Source organism: Barbus barbus (assembly GCF_936440315.1).
Source record: "Barbus barbus genome assembly, chromosome: 14".
NCBI classification, from domain to species: domain Eukaryota; kingdom Metazoa; phylum Chordata; class Actinopteri; order Cypriniformes; family Cyprinidae; genus Barbus; species Barbus barbus.
In genome coordinates this window covers 3,762,571-3,778,133 of record NC_136742.1, presented here as the reverse complement: position 1 = coordinate 3,778,133, position 15,563 = coordinate 3,762,571, and the positions used below count along the sequence as shown (strand labels likewise).

At 38.1% G+C, this 15,563-nt stretch overlaps 1 protein-coding gene and 1 pseudogene across 2 annotated transcripts in view; both read right to left on the bottom strand.

Annotated features, from left to right (window-relative positions):
• The window catches only part of LOC306879934 (sorting nexin-14-like), a 57,035-nt pseudogene extending 50,682 nt beyond the window's left edge, over positions 1–6,353 (bottom strand). The window contains exons 1-3 of the transcript XR_013785877.1: positions 6,195–6,353; positions 5,810–5,938; positions 5,492–5,612 (exon numbers count right to left, since the gene is read on the bottom strand). The product of XR_013785877.1 is annotated as a sorting nexin-14-like (transcript). The remainder of the gene's footprint in view (positions 1–5,491; positions 5,613–5,809; positions 5,939–6,194) is intronic.
• Positions 6,354–11,573: 5,220 nt separating this feature from the next.
• Positions 11,574–13,019, bottom strand: LOC306879771 (cannabinoid receptor type 1A-like; the record flags this gene model as incomplete). The annotated part of the gene is made up of 1 exon (XM_079432956.1): positions 11,574–13,019. The coding sequence occupies one exon, from the start codon at positions 13,017–13,019 to the stop codon at positions 11,574–11,576; it is 1,446 nt and encodes a 481-aa protein (XP_079289082.1).
• Positions 13,020–15,563: the final 2,544 nt, after the last annotated feature.

The window sequence follows — 15,563 nt, the reverse complement described above, 5'->3', positions numbered from 1 at the left end:
GAATTGAGAGTGGAGAACGCTGTGGGAAGTGATCTAACAGTTGCTGAAAGACTGTATCAAAAGTAAAACTCATTGGTTCAAGGTAACGTCTGTTAATCACAAGGCCAGGAATGATGGGGCAGATTACATCGAGAGACTTATGTCAGCATACATTATGCACTCTGATATGGTAACGAGAGACACTGTCCCTAATGACTTGCTGAAGCAGAAGGGTAACAAGGGACCATTTGTTGGGATATGGCTATAAGGCCTGAGCCCTGATCCGAAAAAAGCGCTATTGTCAATAGTGACTTCATTATTGGACCCTATGCAAGAGACAAGCAGGTCAGCTTACCCAGCTGCATAGGCACTTGGGGTGACCCCTGCTTTTCAGAGGTCCCCATGACATCAGCCTGTTATAGATGAGTGCTTGTACTTGTGGGGGAAAAGGATAGAATGTAAGAAGAAAAAGTACCAAATCAAATATCAAGCAAAGAAAGGAGGAACCAAAGATCAAGCAAAGTGAGCCGTGCTGAAGAAGGTTTCAGATGATTTTGCTATTGTAGTTGTGGGGCTGACCAATATTTCCATCATACTCCCTAGCAGCTGGCTTTGAGAGTGTATCTTACAGTAGACTGTTCAAAGAAAAAAAAGAACCAAGGTCTAATACTATTAATGAATAATCCATAAGATTTAGGACATAAGAGTTTATCTCAGCATCAAGGCACACTTTACACGCACTCTACAGTTGAGAACTTGAAAATACCCATTGAGTGTGGACCAAGCGGCAAGTGACTTAAACTGTAATTCGTCAATCCCATAGACTCCCCATGTTAAAATGCCCAACTTTACAGCAGAAAAAAAACATGTTTACAGCCCGGTTCAAAAAATGATTTTGGTCTATATAGCTAATTTTGCCCTTCATGACAACTGTAAGGGGGTGAATTTTTTTTATAACTCATCCGTTTAAATTATATCAAGCCTTAAAATTCTGCATAATTAAGGGCGTGGCCAATTGAGTGACAGGTGGATTGCCGCTGCTATCACCACTGTCGCGCTTGGCGGGCGTGGTTTCAGCAACCAGCTCCACCCACATCCCGCCTTTTTGCCCATTTTTGATTATCCAGGAGTGACGCGATGCCAAGATGGCGACGGCCGTCTCCGCCCACTTTGAGCTTCAAAAATGCTCTTCAGAAACCAACGGGTGACGTCACGGACACTACGTCCATTTTTTTTTACAGTCTATGGTGTGGACACGGTGGAAAGAACTGTACCAGCCATCCAACGGCTGGTTAAGAGAGGGGTCATAATTATCTGCATAATTATCTCTTCCACTGACTCCATGTGGACAGGGAGAAAACCTGATGGTACCAAGCGGCTGACTGTAGATTTCAGAGTTATCAGTGTATTGGCAAATTGATCCCTGTTGTCGCAGACCCATATATAATTTTCTCTGCTCTTTCACTAAAGGCAGAGTTGTTTGTGGAGCATACCAAAGCTGGACAACTGGACAGAGGCAAAGGAATGCATTTGTTCCTGGGAACAACATCTACATTAGGGTGTAGACTTAAGGCATGCCAATGATGGAACTGGGGAGTGAGCAGAAAACGAGGAAGAACTTTTCCTTATTGGGCGTGACGGGTCCCTCAAATGGTGAAAAGTGGATCCAACACTGCTCACTAATAAGCTTCCCCACCACACGGAAAGTAAGAGGGCAGTGGGAATATGTGGGGAAAATAGGCAATTTTGTTTCGCATCACAAACATACACTGCTTTATGCTTTGTATTCTTTGTTTCAGATTCTACCAGATGAACTCGGTAGAGTGGTTGGCTACACATGCTGATAATTTACTAGATGTGAAGAAACTGAGACCATCCCTAGCAGGGGCACCTCAACCGGGGGAAAAGAGAGACAGAGTCCACTGGGCACAGAGGCTTAGAGGGGCCCACAACAATGTCCTTTGGAGGGCCCAACTGAGATTGCCAAACGTGATTTCGAGGGGGATATGATAGCCAATTCTGTGCAAAGGGCCCAGAATCCCTAGCAACTCCAGGAAACCTAGTTGTGTTCACCTGCACAAGAGAGGTGTCAGACAATCATTTTGGAACTATTGTAGCTTTTGGAACTATTTTTGAAACTTTTGGAATTTTCCAGGGATTTTTGGAAAGTTTCCTGAAATTTACCAGAACTTTTCCACCCCTTTGCAACACTATGTGGGACTGACAATACACCCTCCATACTCCTAAGCATCAGTTGGCATTGAAAGTGCATCTCACAGTCTGCTTGAAATCACCTGGCCATACTCTACACAGGGCTGCTGATGAGTGGGGACAACTAGACCTTTAGCCCTGGGCCCAGGGTGATCATGATTTCAACCAATCTGGACCTCTCCTTCTGAAAAGCAATCATTATTCCAGCTGGGGGAGGAAGGATGAATGCCTTCTGCTGCCCTGAGTCTATAGATTGGACTCAAAGAATAATCTAGGGCTGGGCGGTTTGACGATATATATCGTTACCGTGGTATAAAATTTAAACCGTAACAGATTTTTTTTTTATCCTGTGCATACGGAATTTAGACAAAATTACTAAATATTGAGAATGCAACAGCGCTTTTTATATTTTTCTAACTCCAAATGATCGGACACTGATCAGAACCAACTGATAATAAACTCCTGTAATTCGATACGTCACTCAAATTAACTGATCACATTTTAATGATGCAGAAGACGTGCACGTGCTTACACAGTGAGAGGCGAATATGAACAGCTGAGTCATGTCATTCTTCACCAGGCTGGATGGTTATAATGTGTGTATAATTTAAGCTACTTTCAGTACTAACAGTAGCTGTCTAGCGTATGTTCAGTTTGCATACTGCTGCTCTCCTTCTAGTCACTATTGAACACTATTGACACTCTTCCCTCGTTTAATTAAAGCCCCAGGTGAAGGGTTGCCTGTAATTACAAAAAGAGCTAAACAAGCCCCTTTAAAACGCAGTATAATAAGCAAACACCAGGAACATGTTTAAACAATATAACTAGTATTAATAGTATCCTACAAAATAAAAAGTACATAAATGTAATTTATTATGAATAAGATGTTTCAATATAAAATATTTAGATATTATAAACACAGGGCTCTGAACCGGTTCAAGGAACGAAACGAATGAAATCAAATTTTATTTAATTTTAAATGGCCATTAATAACGTTATTTTATCGTTCCATTTAATATTTGAAATTTGCTGTCAACCAATCAGGAATTCAAGTAGTACAGACTATGCAAATGTGATGCTGACGCATCCAGCGAGTGAAATGCCCGCCTGCGCTCAGCTGTGAACTATAGTCGCAATGGCAATGAATTCTGCTACCATCTGTTTTAATGGGAGGTAGCAAAATCTGACAGGGTAGCTCAAATCATCAGATCACCGGTGATAGAGTTTATCTGACGACAGTGTATGATGGATTCAACAGATCTTATGCACCTGCGGCGCTTCTGTGAACGGAGAAAACACAATAAAACTATAGGCTTACATAAAAAGGAATATACACTAAATATATTTCACGTAAATCATTGACAGATTAACAAAACAAAGAAAAAAAAAATGCTGAGTTAGGCCTAAGGTTCATTGGGATGCATTCCGACGTTCTCGGAAAGGAAGCCGAGACACAGAAATAGTTTTCTTTATTTTGCAAAAGCTTTACAGTTTTATTTGTTTTGCAATAGCTTGACAGTTTTGAATTATGTCTTGCATCTGTCTAACCAACCAGGTATGGCCTCGGCCTCACGCGCACAAAGACACATATTTTTGCGACATTGCAGCCTGTTCATTATCAAAATAAAATAGAGTTAAAGGAACGTGTAAAAAGTTACAGTGCTCCGTTGTCTGATCTGCTGCGTTCAGCGTGACCACCGCCTCACTGCTGATATTGCCGATTTGTGAAAGATGATGTTTTACGTCGATGAAAGTAAAAGCCTATAAATAATATTTTAGTAGATACGTCGAGAATATGGAAACATTTGGATTCGTGCCGAGTGAGAGAGCTAGGCATCAGTTTCACCTTTAATTTGTTTTTGGATTGACATTTTTATAGGCTTTTATAGCAGCCTTAAGTTTAGAGGATTTGTTGTGGAGAGAAACTAACGACTGTGTTTATAATGTTTGTAAATGTTCTGCATTTTAGCCTACATCATTTCCGAATAACAGCCTAATAAAATGCGATGCGGCTTAGCCTATGTGTTTTTTTTTCCTCAAAACGCAATTTTATACAAGTAGCGTTTTTTTTGTTTTTTTTACAATTTGCAGCAAATATTTTTAAATATCTTTAAAAAAATACTTTAATGTCTTTAAAGCATTAATAGATTTTTTTTTCTTTTGTTTAGTAGCCTACATTTAGAAATGTAAAAATCTAGAAAACATGATGCTGTACTGGCTGTGACTAAGCGCAGCGGGTTAAGATAACATCTCTTTCTGTGTTTTTTTCTTTCTTTTTCTATTTGTGTAAAGAAAACACTATACTTTATTATTATTATTATTATAGGCAAAAACAATTTTTTAAATTACGGTATTAACCGTTATTTTTTTCTACTCGAACTGGTTTCGGAACGGTAATAATACAGAGGAACGCAGGAACGAAACATTATCGATTCTGCTCGGAACGAACCAACTGACTTTTTTTGTTTTGGTTTTCAAGCCCTGATTATAAACTGATTGAAGTAAAACAATAACATGAGATAAAAAACAATAACATGAGACACACCTTATTTAAAATTTACTAAATACTAAATAAATAATTGACCAAATAGAAGTAAAAGAAAAATCAAACAAGGTGAAAGTATTTGAGTTTATTTACTATATAAAACCCTTTTTGTCGATTTTCAGAATGACTGCATATATAAATAACTATTTCATAAAATATATCATTACCATGAAATAAAATTATTGGTCAAACCGCCCACCCCTATTTACAACAATCTTAGCTATGTTGTAGTGCGTTTTATAACGTTATAGCTTCATGGGCAGCCCTCTAACATGTGGAGCAGTTGAGCTCCGGGACCTTTCCTGATAAGGGTGCAAACATCCTTGCATTTCTTTATTTTAAGACTTGCAATTTACTGAGGCTCCCATCTCAGTAGGTTAAAGGCCACTGCTGTTATTATTAAGCATTATCAAGAGGAGGGAGATGTGGTGTGTAAATGCATATTCTGTGATTGCTCTACAATATCATGTTTTGGCTATTTTGATGCTTACTGTTCACATTTGAAATATTGAACACTGGAGTAAGGTTACCACCCTGCAGCTTTTCAGACACAAAAAATATACAGCAATGATCACACACACAATTAATATGCAAGCACACACATTTTTGGCAAACATACAAGAAACGCAAAGTCTTATGACTTTGTGAAACCAAACAATCTCTTATAACAGACTCTCACGATTGCACTCTTCTCAAATCCTGATGGTCACAACAGTGGTTTTAAAGTTAGACATATCTGTTTTTACTGATACTTACTTTCCTCTTAGTCTTTATTGAGATGAGAATATTCGGCAGCAAATATTCAGGGCTGAGAGAGCAGTAGAATGTGATCACTCCAGCCAGAAATGACCAGAATATCAAGAGAATATGGAGATATCTGGAAACAAAGTGGAAAGATAACATATAAAAGGCACTTTTCTGCATGCAGGGGTATAGATTTGTTCATCAGCAATCATTGACACAGCTCTTAAAGGTACACTAATCAGCAAGAGTGGAAAATGCTCATGAAAAACTACACCGGTACAGGAAAAAATAAAAATGCTGCTCGATTAATATGTGTGTAAAGATACTCACTGGTCGAGGATGATGGTGGAGGAGATCATAAAGGTGAAGATACAGAAAATGACTGGATATTGACGAGCAACATCCTTAAACACATCTAACCGCAGACCTCTCCTCACGAGCGAGGGTCTGACATTATATCTAAAAAAGAGGAAGAATCACACTATAAAGCATGTTTATTGATCTGGTACAACAGTAGTGTATTGTGCTGATATTTTATATTGTGTATATCATGGTACTAAATGACCATATTCATGTATTTACATGGTAAACAATTCCAAGACATCATAATATTACCATAGTACAATACCTATTTACATTTATAGAGAAGACCAGATATTGTGTTATTATAATTATATCTAACAGCAGTGGATGGTGATAGTCTGATAATGTGTACCTGATGCATATGTGTAAACAGTGTAAATAACACTCAAATAAGTACGATATTATAGTTCTCTCATCTCACAGGTCTGATATAAACTATAAAAACATCTCAAAGCATCCTGACTCCAATGTTTTGATCATTCAGCTGATTGTTTGATAATTACAGCACTTCCGGGTTTAACCGGACGGCTGCAGCCAAAACACCGTTTCAAAATAAAAGTCCTGTCTCTCACTGACAACCCTAACATAAAAAGGTTAGTTACGTTTCAATAGTACATTCTAGTTTTAGAACTTTTAATATATATCTATATTTATCCCATAGAAAATCCATAAAAGCATCTATCCTCATGAGACATGAATAATTCATCACCATTTTTCACCTTTTGTGCTCTACTCAACAAATAGTTAGAAAAGTGCTTCAGAAAATGGGATTTATACAGAATTAGTTGTTACCAGAATCTGAAATGTGTTTGATTAGGTTAAAACCATTGTGTATCCTATATAAACATTATTATATAATATATAAACATATTAATGAAATCCTTAAAAATTTGAATAAAACAGAAATACGTCAAAATGGGTAACATGGTTCAATAACGGGGCTGTAGATTTAGCCTAAATCTACCTTCTAAATTAAATTTATATTCTATCTACTTGTTTCTTATTAAAATAAAATGAATAAATAAATTTAAAAAAATTAAAAAGCACCTGCACGCTCTTTTGTTGGTTTTGATTGCTTCTAATGTCCTCATTTGTAAGTCGCTTTGGATAAAAGTGTCTGCTAAATGACTAAATAAATAAATAAAATGAAATAAATATCATTTATCAGTGATTAATGATTGAGGTAGGCATATGGGATTTCTGCTTTAAAATATTCTGTATAGCAGTGATTCTCAATAACCACACAAGAGGGCCTCAGCAAACCTCTAATCGGGCTATAACACGAGGGGAAATATTTAAAGTCATTTCTATTCAAATCTAACAGAATAAAACCTAAAACATGCAGTTAAATAACAATACAAAAATCAACCATGCACTGTAAAAAATGTTCATTTACAAATAGTGTGTATAGAAATTGTGATTCATATAAAATATTGAGGACTTTTTACTAATAAAACCAAGAGATGTGCTTTCCTCATTTTTTTAAAGGAAACTTCAGCAGTTTTGAGGCTTGAATTGAGGAACTGATTAAACTCAAAAAAATTAAGGAAAGAAGGCTACCTATTTATTTTAAGAGAATTAGCTCAGTTTTATTGAAGATTCAAGATTTTTATTTGTCACATACACAATTATACAGGGTATAACCAGCAGTGAAATGTAAGTCAGGTCCGCTCCAAGGACAGTGCAATTATAAAGTATACAAATATTAAGAGAAGAAAAGTAGAAAAAATAAAATAAAAGATAAAAACTATAAATATAAATGTGCAGGTCAGTTTGATGTTGACTTAAATAGTAATAAAGAGGAATGTGCAAAAAAAAAAAGGTTGTACAGGGTATTTAAATAGCAGCAATATGAGGTAGAGAAAAAATATAAATAGCTTATTGATATGGTAATATTTACATGGAGTCAAGTGATGTTATGACACAGAGTTAGAGTTTTATTGTTAGTTCCCAGCATGCTTTGCATATGGAGAGAACATTTTGAAATGAAATGCTATTTTATGTGTTTTTGAGTGAAAGGAAGCTTCTATTAATGTATAATGTTCAGTTATGTTTGCCATTTGAAAGAGTTTGTTACGCTGAAGTCTCCATTGTGCAGAAGAGTTATGGATAGCACTCCTATAAGGCATTGAGCTTTGCCAGCGCAGTACTTTCCAGTACTTTTCCTACTTGAGCTGTGGGGCTGTATACGGTCTTTTAAATGCACAAAATAACTCAAAAACAGGCCTCACTCAAAATCACTGAATTTGGAGAATCAACTTCAAATAAATGAGCACATTTCACTAATTATATATGTCATAGATTCATTCAATTTAGGAGATTTTACATGATTTATTTTTGAAAAATCAAGTCGTAAAAACTACTCAAAAATATTAAGTGTAATATTGTTACCATCATTTTTTTCAAGTAAATAGCGTGTCCATTTTTTACAGTGTGTTTATGGTAATATCTGACACGTAACAGGGACAAATAGAAGCAATTTTTGGAAAGTTTAGTCACAGCAACAACACCACGAGATAGACAGTATTATTATGTTTACTTTTACCAGCGTTATTTCTCTATGGTGAAGCTTGTTGTAGGGGTGTGCTCTCATTATTACGTTATGTAGGCTATATGGCAGCAGTTATTAATGTTCTGCATTTCCGTTTTGAGCTGCGCGCGCTGAAGATGACCAGTATGAAGCATTTGATAGCAGTTTTTTAATCAGTGGGATTTAATAATAGGATACACAATATATAATCTGGCTGCCATGTTTTGAAGTCACTTATACCCCACCTGATTGAAAAAATCCCGTCCTTGTCCTTCACACGGCCATGTGTCAGTCTGAGTCTTGTTAAAGTTTGAAATCCCTGCCGCCGAGATGCTCCTCTGTCGGTCACGGATTATGCAAAGCCAAATTTAAATCTATAGGGGTTGGTTGGATTTATTCACGCATGTTAAAATATTCATTTTTCAGATTCTTATTTACAGCATTATCTTAATAGGCGGAATATTTACTGAAAACCTATGTGAAATCAGACATTGAGCACCCTCCTATATTCGACTGAGACTGGTATCGAATCAGGCTCCTCCAATCGAAGCATCGAATCTTCGACCATTCGGCTTATTGTCAAACTTCTCTGCTCACTTTTATATGTAAACATTATGTGGACTGTCTCAGTATATTAAAACCACTTTAAGTGTTTTTCTTATAATGCCTGTACACTGCAAAGCCCAACAAGTTAGGGTAACTCGAGCCGTTTGAGTAAACAAATTCCCCTTGGTTTAAGACAATAAGTTTCCTCAGACGGTTTGAGTTACCCTAACTTGTTGGGTTTTGCAGTGTAGATAGTGTTTATGATTATTAAGGTTTGACAGAAATTCTGTGTTGCAAGGTTGTTGATTTGAACATTAAGCTGCGTTTCGCTGTTTTCTTATAATGGATTTCTGAAAAAACAACAGCTTGATGTAAAAATATTGTCTTTCACCTTGGGTTACCGTGTCATTCCTTTGCAGATAGTGGCAGGGGATTGTGTTTATGACAAGCGTGAGAGAAATATGGTTCTGCCGGCTGGTTGTTCTGGTGCATTAAACATCAAGCTACCAGTTTTTCAAATGAAGTGTTTAGTATGTCCGCCGGCGTTCACTGGCCGTGGAGCCAACAACACCCTGCTGTTACACGGACTGAAGTTTTATGAGATGAATATGTGTTTGCTTGCTACATCATAAAACTATATAGCTCTCAGATTCCACTGAAGATGGATTAGGATCATGGTTTTATTTGGAAAAAAACAACAACGCAAACATGCTGTAAAATTGAAAATGTTCATCTTAAAATATTTCTTTGTTACATTTTTTGTTAATGCTGTCTATTTCAAGTCAGATCCAGATCAAGACATCAGGGATACTTTTGTGATGATAACTCTTCATTATAAAATGTTTCACAAAAAAATGCATTGATCTGCATACGTAATCATCGCTTTCTGTAATAGAATATGACCCTATAACTATGAAACTGTATCTATCCACTAGAGGGAACCAATATGTTACCCTGGACCACAAAACCAGTCATAAGGGTCAGTTTTTCGAATAAATAATCTTCCATTGATGTATGGTTTGTTAGGATAGGACGAATATTTGGCCGAGATACAACTATTTGAAAATCTGGAACCTGCAAAAAAATCAAAATATTGAGAAAATCGCATTTAAAGTTGTCCAAATGAAGTCCTTAGCAATGCATGTTACTAATAAAAAAATAAGTTTTGATATATTTATGCTAGGAAATTTACTAAATATCTTTATGGAACATGATCTTTACTTAATGTCCTAATGATTTTTGGCATACAAGAAAAATCATTTTGACCCATACAGTGTATTTTTGGTTATTGCTATAAATGTACCCCAATGACTTAAGACATGACCAGGGTTTGACTCCATAATGATTTGACACAATGATTTGCAGTTTTAAATAAAAGTATCCCAATACACAGTTTAGGTCAGTACTGACTTTATTAAAAAAAAACAAAAAAAAACTTGAAATGGACTAAATTGTGATACATAAGTGTGCAAGCAGCTTCATTTTGAGACAGACTTTCAAGAACTACTTTGGGACAAAAGCCACTGTGACGTTTTATGATTTTTAAGCTTCAGGTAGATACATTTCATGTAAGGAATGTACCTATACTTTTGAACAGTGCAAACAAAAAGCACCACCACACCATATCACGCTTTAAGGAATACTAAACAATCATGATATGTACATTTCAATTGTTTCTTAATTAACTACAAGATTAAATACAAATTTTCTATTAACAAATATTTATTTTTATCATTTTTATTTATCTCCGGGCTTTGTGCATATTGTAAAATGAATTTTTCTTTACATCTCAGAGAAATACATCAGAAGAATGACTAAATAAAAATAACAATCAGATTCAAATCCAACACAGTTATTTCAGTCACTGTATTATCTGTGACGATAAACCACAATTACAGGCCATCTTGTAAAAAAAAAAGTCCTGTCTTTTTTTCTGATCCTCACGACAATAACACTATCATGTAACGGACCAAATATATCTTAGTAAAAGAGATTCAATACATTTGCTAACAGAACCAAACAAATGTCCTCACGTTTCCTGCTTTCATTATTCATGTATTTGAGCAGCGACAGAACTTGCTCCTCTTATAATACTTTCATAACATTTATTTCATTGGCAAAACAAGACATCTCAAAAACAGAGAGACTCTCATCTTTTGTCGTTTATCACAATGATATTGCATACACTAAATCACCACTAAGTTTTACACATATTTACATAGATACCAATGTATATATATATATATATGTATATATTTGAATTCATACTTACATGGTTTTATTAAAAAGATCATTAGCCCCTTATTCCCATGTGAGAAGATATCATTGTTCAAAAAACAAAAATTCAAAGTATAAAAATATAGTAAACTTTCATAAAGCACACACAACATCCACACGGTACAATTAAATATAAGGGCAAACAACAACAACAACAAAAAAAGCCCCAACAAATTCATTTACTTGGTGAGAACCTTTTCTGAGAAGAAAAAAAAATCAAATTTGGCACTTAAGCGATGAAATATCATAGTGAACACTTCATCAAACCAGTGATAACGCAAGCAGCTTTGTGTTTTGAACTCTACGCATGTAACTTTCCATGACATTCTTTTGAGACGAGGTGCATCCGAACATCACCCGTTCCTCCCCGCTGTACAATCAAACGGCTTCTGCCGATGTCTCCGCTGAGACGGACATTGTCAATTTGGCTATTTTCACAGTGGTCTTGACGCAGCTCTCAGCCGCACGGTTGGCGGCGATGTGCTGATTCCTCTGACAGTCTGACTCCAGGCTGTTGTCCAGCTGCAGGGTCGTGCTGGACGTGCTCCTGCAGCCCTGGCAGGCGGCGAGGAAGGCCCTCCGCAGGTCTTTACTCCTGAGAGCGTAGATTATTGGGTTAACGGTGGAGTTGAGCAGGCAGAGCATAGTGCAGAACGCAAACACTGTCTTAATGTTGTCGTCCATCCGCCAGAACAGATCATACACCATGATGGCCAGCAGAGGCCCCCAGCAGATCACCAGCACGGCCAGGATCAGAACCAGCGTTTTGGCCAAGCGGATGTCCATGCGAACCTGATCCGGCCTGGCGGTCTGGACCTTGGTGCCGTCGGAGGAGTGCACCACCAGGCTCTTCTGAGACGTGCGGCGCAGCATCCTCACCGTGTGGTGGTGGGCCTTCCAGAGAATGTACATGTAAGCGTAAAAAATGAAGATGACCAGAATGGTGGTCACACTGATCCAGAACATCAGGTAGTTCTCGTCGATGAGCGGAAAGATGTCGGAGCAGACCGAGTTGAGCTGCTTGCAGTTCCAGCCCAGCAGCGGCAGCACGGCGATGATAATGGAGATCGCCCACATCATGCAGAAGGCGATCACAGCTTTGGTGCGCGTCACAATGCGCCTGTACGCCAGCGGCCGGTGGATAGAAACGTAGCGATCGATGGCGGTGAGGAACAGGCTTCCCACAGACGCGGTGAACGAGGCCGTCACGCCCCCCAACTTGAACAGAAACACGTTCGGACTGTCTTTGCGGTGAAAGACGTGAAAGTCCAAGAAGCTGTAGACAAAGATGACGCTGCCAAGCAGGTCTGCGATGGCCAAGCTGCCTATGAAATGGTAGGAGGGCCTGCAGCGCAGGGTACGTGACTGCAGTATCACGCACAGGACCACCAGGTTCTCCAATACTGTGAAAGTCCCCAGCGTGAGAGACAACACGGCAATGGCGAGCTGTTGGCTAGGAGTCAGTATCATGAAGCATTCCATGTCCATAAAGTTCTCCCCGCACTGCAGGCTGCTCCCTTCATCTCCGAGGCTGAAGTTCCCAAACACATCGGAGCTGTTAGTGGGGTAAAAGGGGATACCTTTTATGATGAGTTCCTCATCCGGTCCCACTTTATCAGCGAAGGAGCTTCTGCGGTAGGCTGCGAACGGCTTCGGCAGAGGGTATCCTCCGCTTTTGCCGAAGTCTCCGTTGATAATGTGGTCTTCATAGCTGACGTCGTTATTACCGATGTACTGCAGTCCAGAAGTGATGGTTCTGAACGTGGTTTCTGCCACTCCGTCCAGAACAGATTTAACATCGGACTTTGAGGCAGGGAACAGCATGGTCAGAGATGCTCTGAAGGAAACCTGTTGGATGAAATTGAGAGAACGTTTGTTCAAATAATACGCATGGATCCTCATCATTCCAAGATTACAGAGAATATTGAGCTCTCAAAAGCTCGATCGATGCTTCACTGAGTACAGAAATAAATGCCCTCTCAGACGAGCCATCATACGGCTTGTATTTTGCGCTTGTTGTTTTTCTTGCATGGATGGGCACCTAGGGATTATTACTCTAAGAGACAGGCTTTGAATAATTGATGCCTGCAGACTCAAATGTAAAACACCATACATACAGTTATAAAGCAACTTAGACGCAACTTTATATTAGTGAGGAAAAAAGCTCTTTTTTTTAATCTCTAAAATATAGCCTAGTTAGAAATTCGAATAAACTATAACTAATAACATTTAGGACAGTCTGCATATATTCAGCTGTAATGTACACTATCACCTGCTGCTCTTATCAGTGTGTTTTTAATCATTATTCGGCATCAGATCACAAAATAATTTCAATTGAAGTTTAATTCCGTTTTTTCGCAGTATGTGAGTCACGGAGAACTTCGCGATTCATTTACTGTAATATTAAGGTATTTAATATTTAATAGGCTACCGCCTGAACATTTTGTCCCTGCGAGACGCACTGTAGATTAAAACAACTAACTTTTCTGTTTGTGCTGAAATCAGCAGCGCCACAGAGTTCACCGTTATACAGCGTTACAACACAGCTGCAGTTAAATTCAATAAAAGAGGAAATGCATCAGGTTGACAGAGTTGAGAAATGCAGATTTACCTTCACATAGTTCGCGCAGGTGTTGCTCTCTGGATGAACAGATGAGACGCTCGCGCACAGATCCTGCTCCAGACGCGCGCTGTCTCTGGGTTTGCAGGGAATGAGATGCTCTCCTCCTCAGTGCGCATCATATATGACGCATCCCATATCACATGACCACCCACATACACGAGCATCTTTAATGTCAAAAATGAAAATCACTCAAAAGTGTAAAAGACAAAGGTACAAGACTGTGTTTGTAATCTCTCAAGGAAAAGAACTACAATATCATGAATAATTGAGAATGATATAATCAAATATACAAGGTTAGAAAAATATTAAAATGTTGATTATATACATAGAAACAGGCTAATACATTTGACTTCTATTACAATATATGCATATTACACAAATATTGAAGATTGTTGGGAAACTAGCTATACATCATTTGCAATGCTTCATGGGAATGGGCAGGAAATAAAGTTTTCTTTTGGCATGATTTTCTCCCGTTATTCACGGTTCTCTGAATGGTGGAGATTTCTCTGCAGAATAATGTGTGATGTAGATTTTCACGAATAAGTCTGCCGTTAAACTCGATCATTTAAAAGCGTATGTTGAAATAAAGCAAGCAAATGAGATTTTTACCTGACTGTTGCGCTCTATTTCCTATAGTTTTATATCTGCTCACCCCATCCTTATCCCTAAATTTGTTTATTCAGCCTACACACAGATCCAACGCTGGAAACAAGCCATGAACAATAACATGAATCTCACTTGTCAAGACTACGGCACAGAGTGTAATTGTTGTTTGTCACAGCATTTTAAGCAAATAAATGAGTCAAAGTTCCCACATAATGTGATAAAACTTGTTTAGCAAATGTTTGCAAAGATGACAAAGCTAACATTAGCTACTGAAGAAACCTCAACCCACCAGAGGAAACTTTTTTTTCCCCAACCTGGTGTTTTCAGAGATTGACAGTTGACGAGTAATTCAAAACTCATACTTATTTTCTTATTTGTCTCAGCAGGCCGCAGGAGGAAAATGTTTTTCTGATCACCTTAACTACCGCAGGAGACATGATGGTTTTATCAAGGGAGAACCACAGGGATCAGTACTGCTCCCCTACTTGTATCAAACACCTGTATTTGGTGCATGGCCTCAGGGGTCTGGCTTTAGCAGAAGCAGACAGACTGAAATATTGCAAGATTATTTGACTGAAGCTCAACATACACAGTATTTGAGGGTACAACAGTATATGCATTTCCATTTAGTGACTACTGTGAGTCTTTTTCTGGATATCTAAATGTAAATCTGCAAGGTTTTGGAAAATTGTCAGCGACACTACTAAAGAAGTGGACAGTTTACAACCTTTGCAGCAAGGGTGTCCTACGGGTATTGACAGATGAGCCAATACAATGACGTCTTCACTAACAAACCTGGTTGAGCCACTATTATAGAACAAAAAATCCTCACCCTTCATCTGATAATGACCCTGCTGACCTTACTGACCCTACTGAGACAAAGATGCTACAAATGGGCATTACTTAAAGCACTGTAATCTCCAAATAACTCATGAATAAACCACATTTGTCTCAACTAAAGGTTGTTTTAAATTAAGCATGCCTGTAACCTTTCAGAGCATAATGTGTGTGATTCTAAAAACCCGTCAGCAGCTCGCAGGAACCTGTGCTAGATGACTTCTACTGACTGTATTTGCATGGCTCGATCCCCCATCTTGTTGATTGGTGGCGTGACAAATCATGTCCTCCCTCAAAAT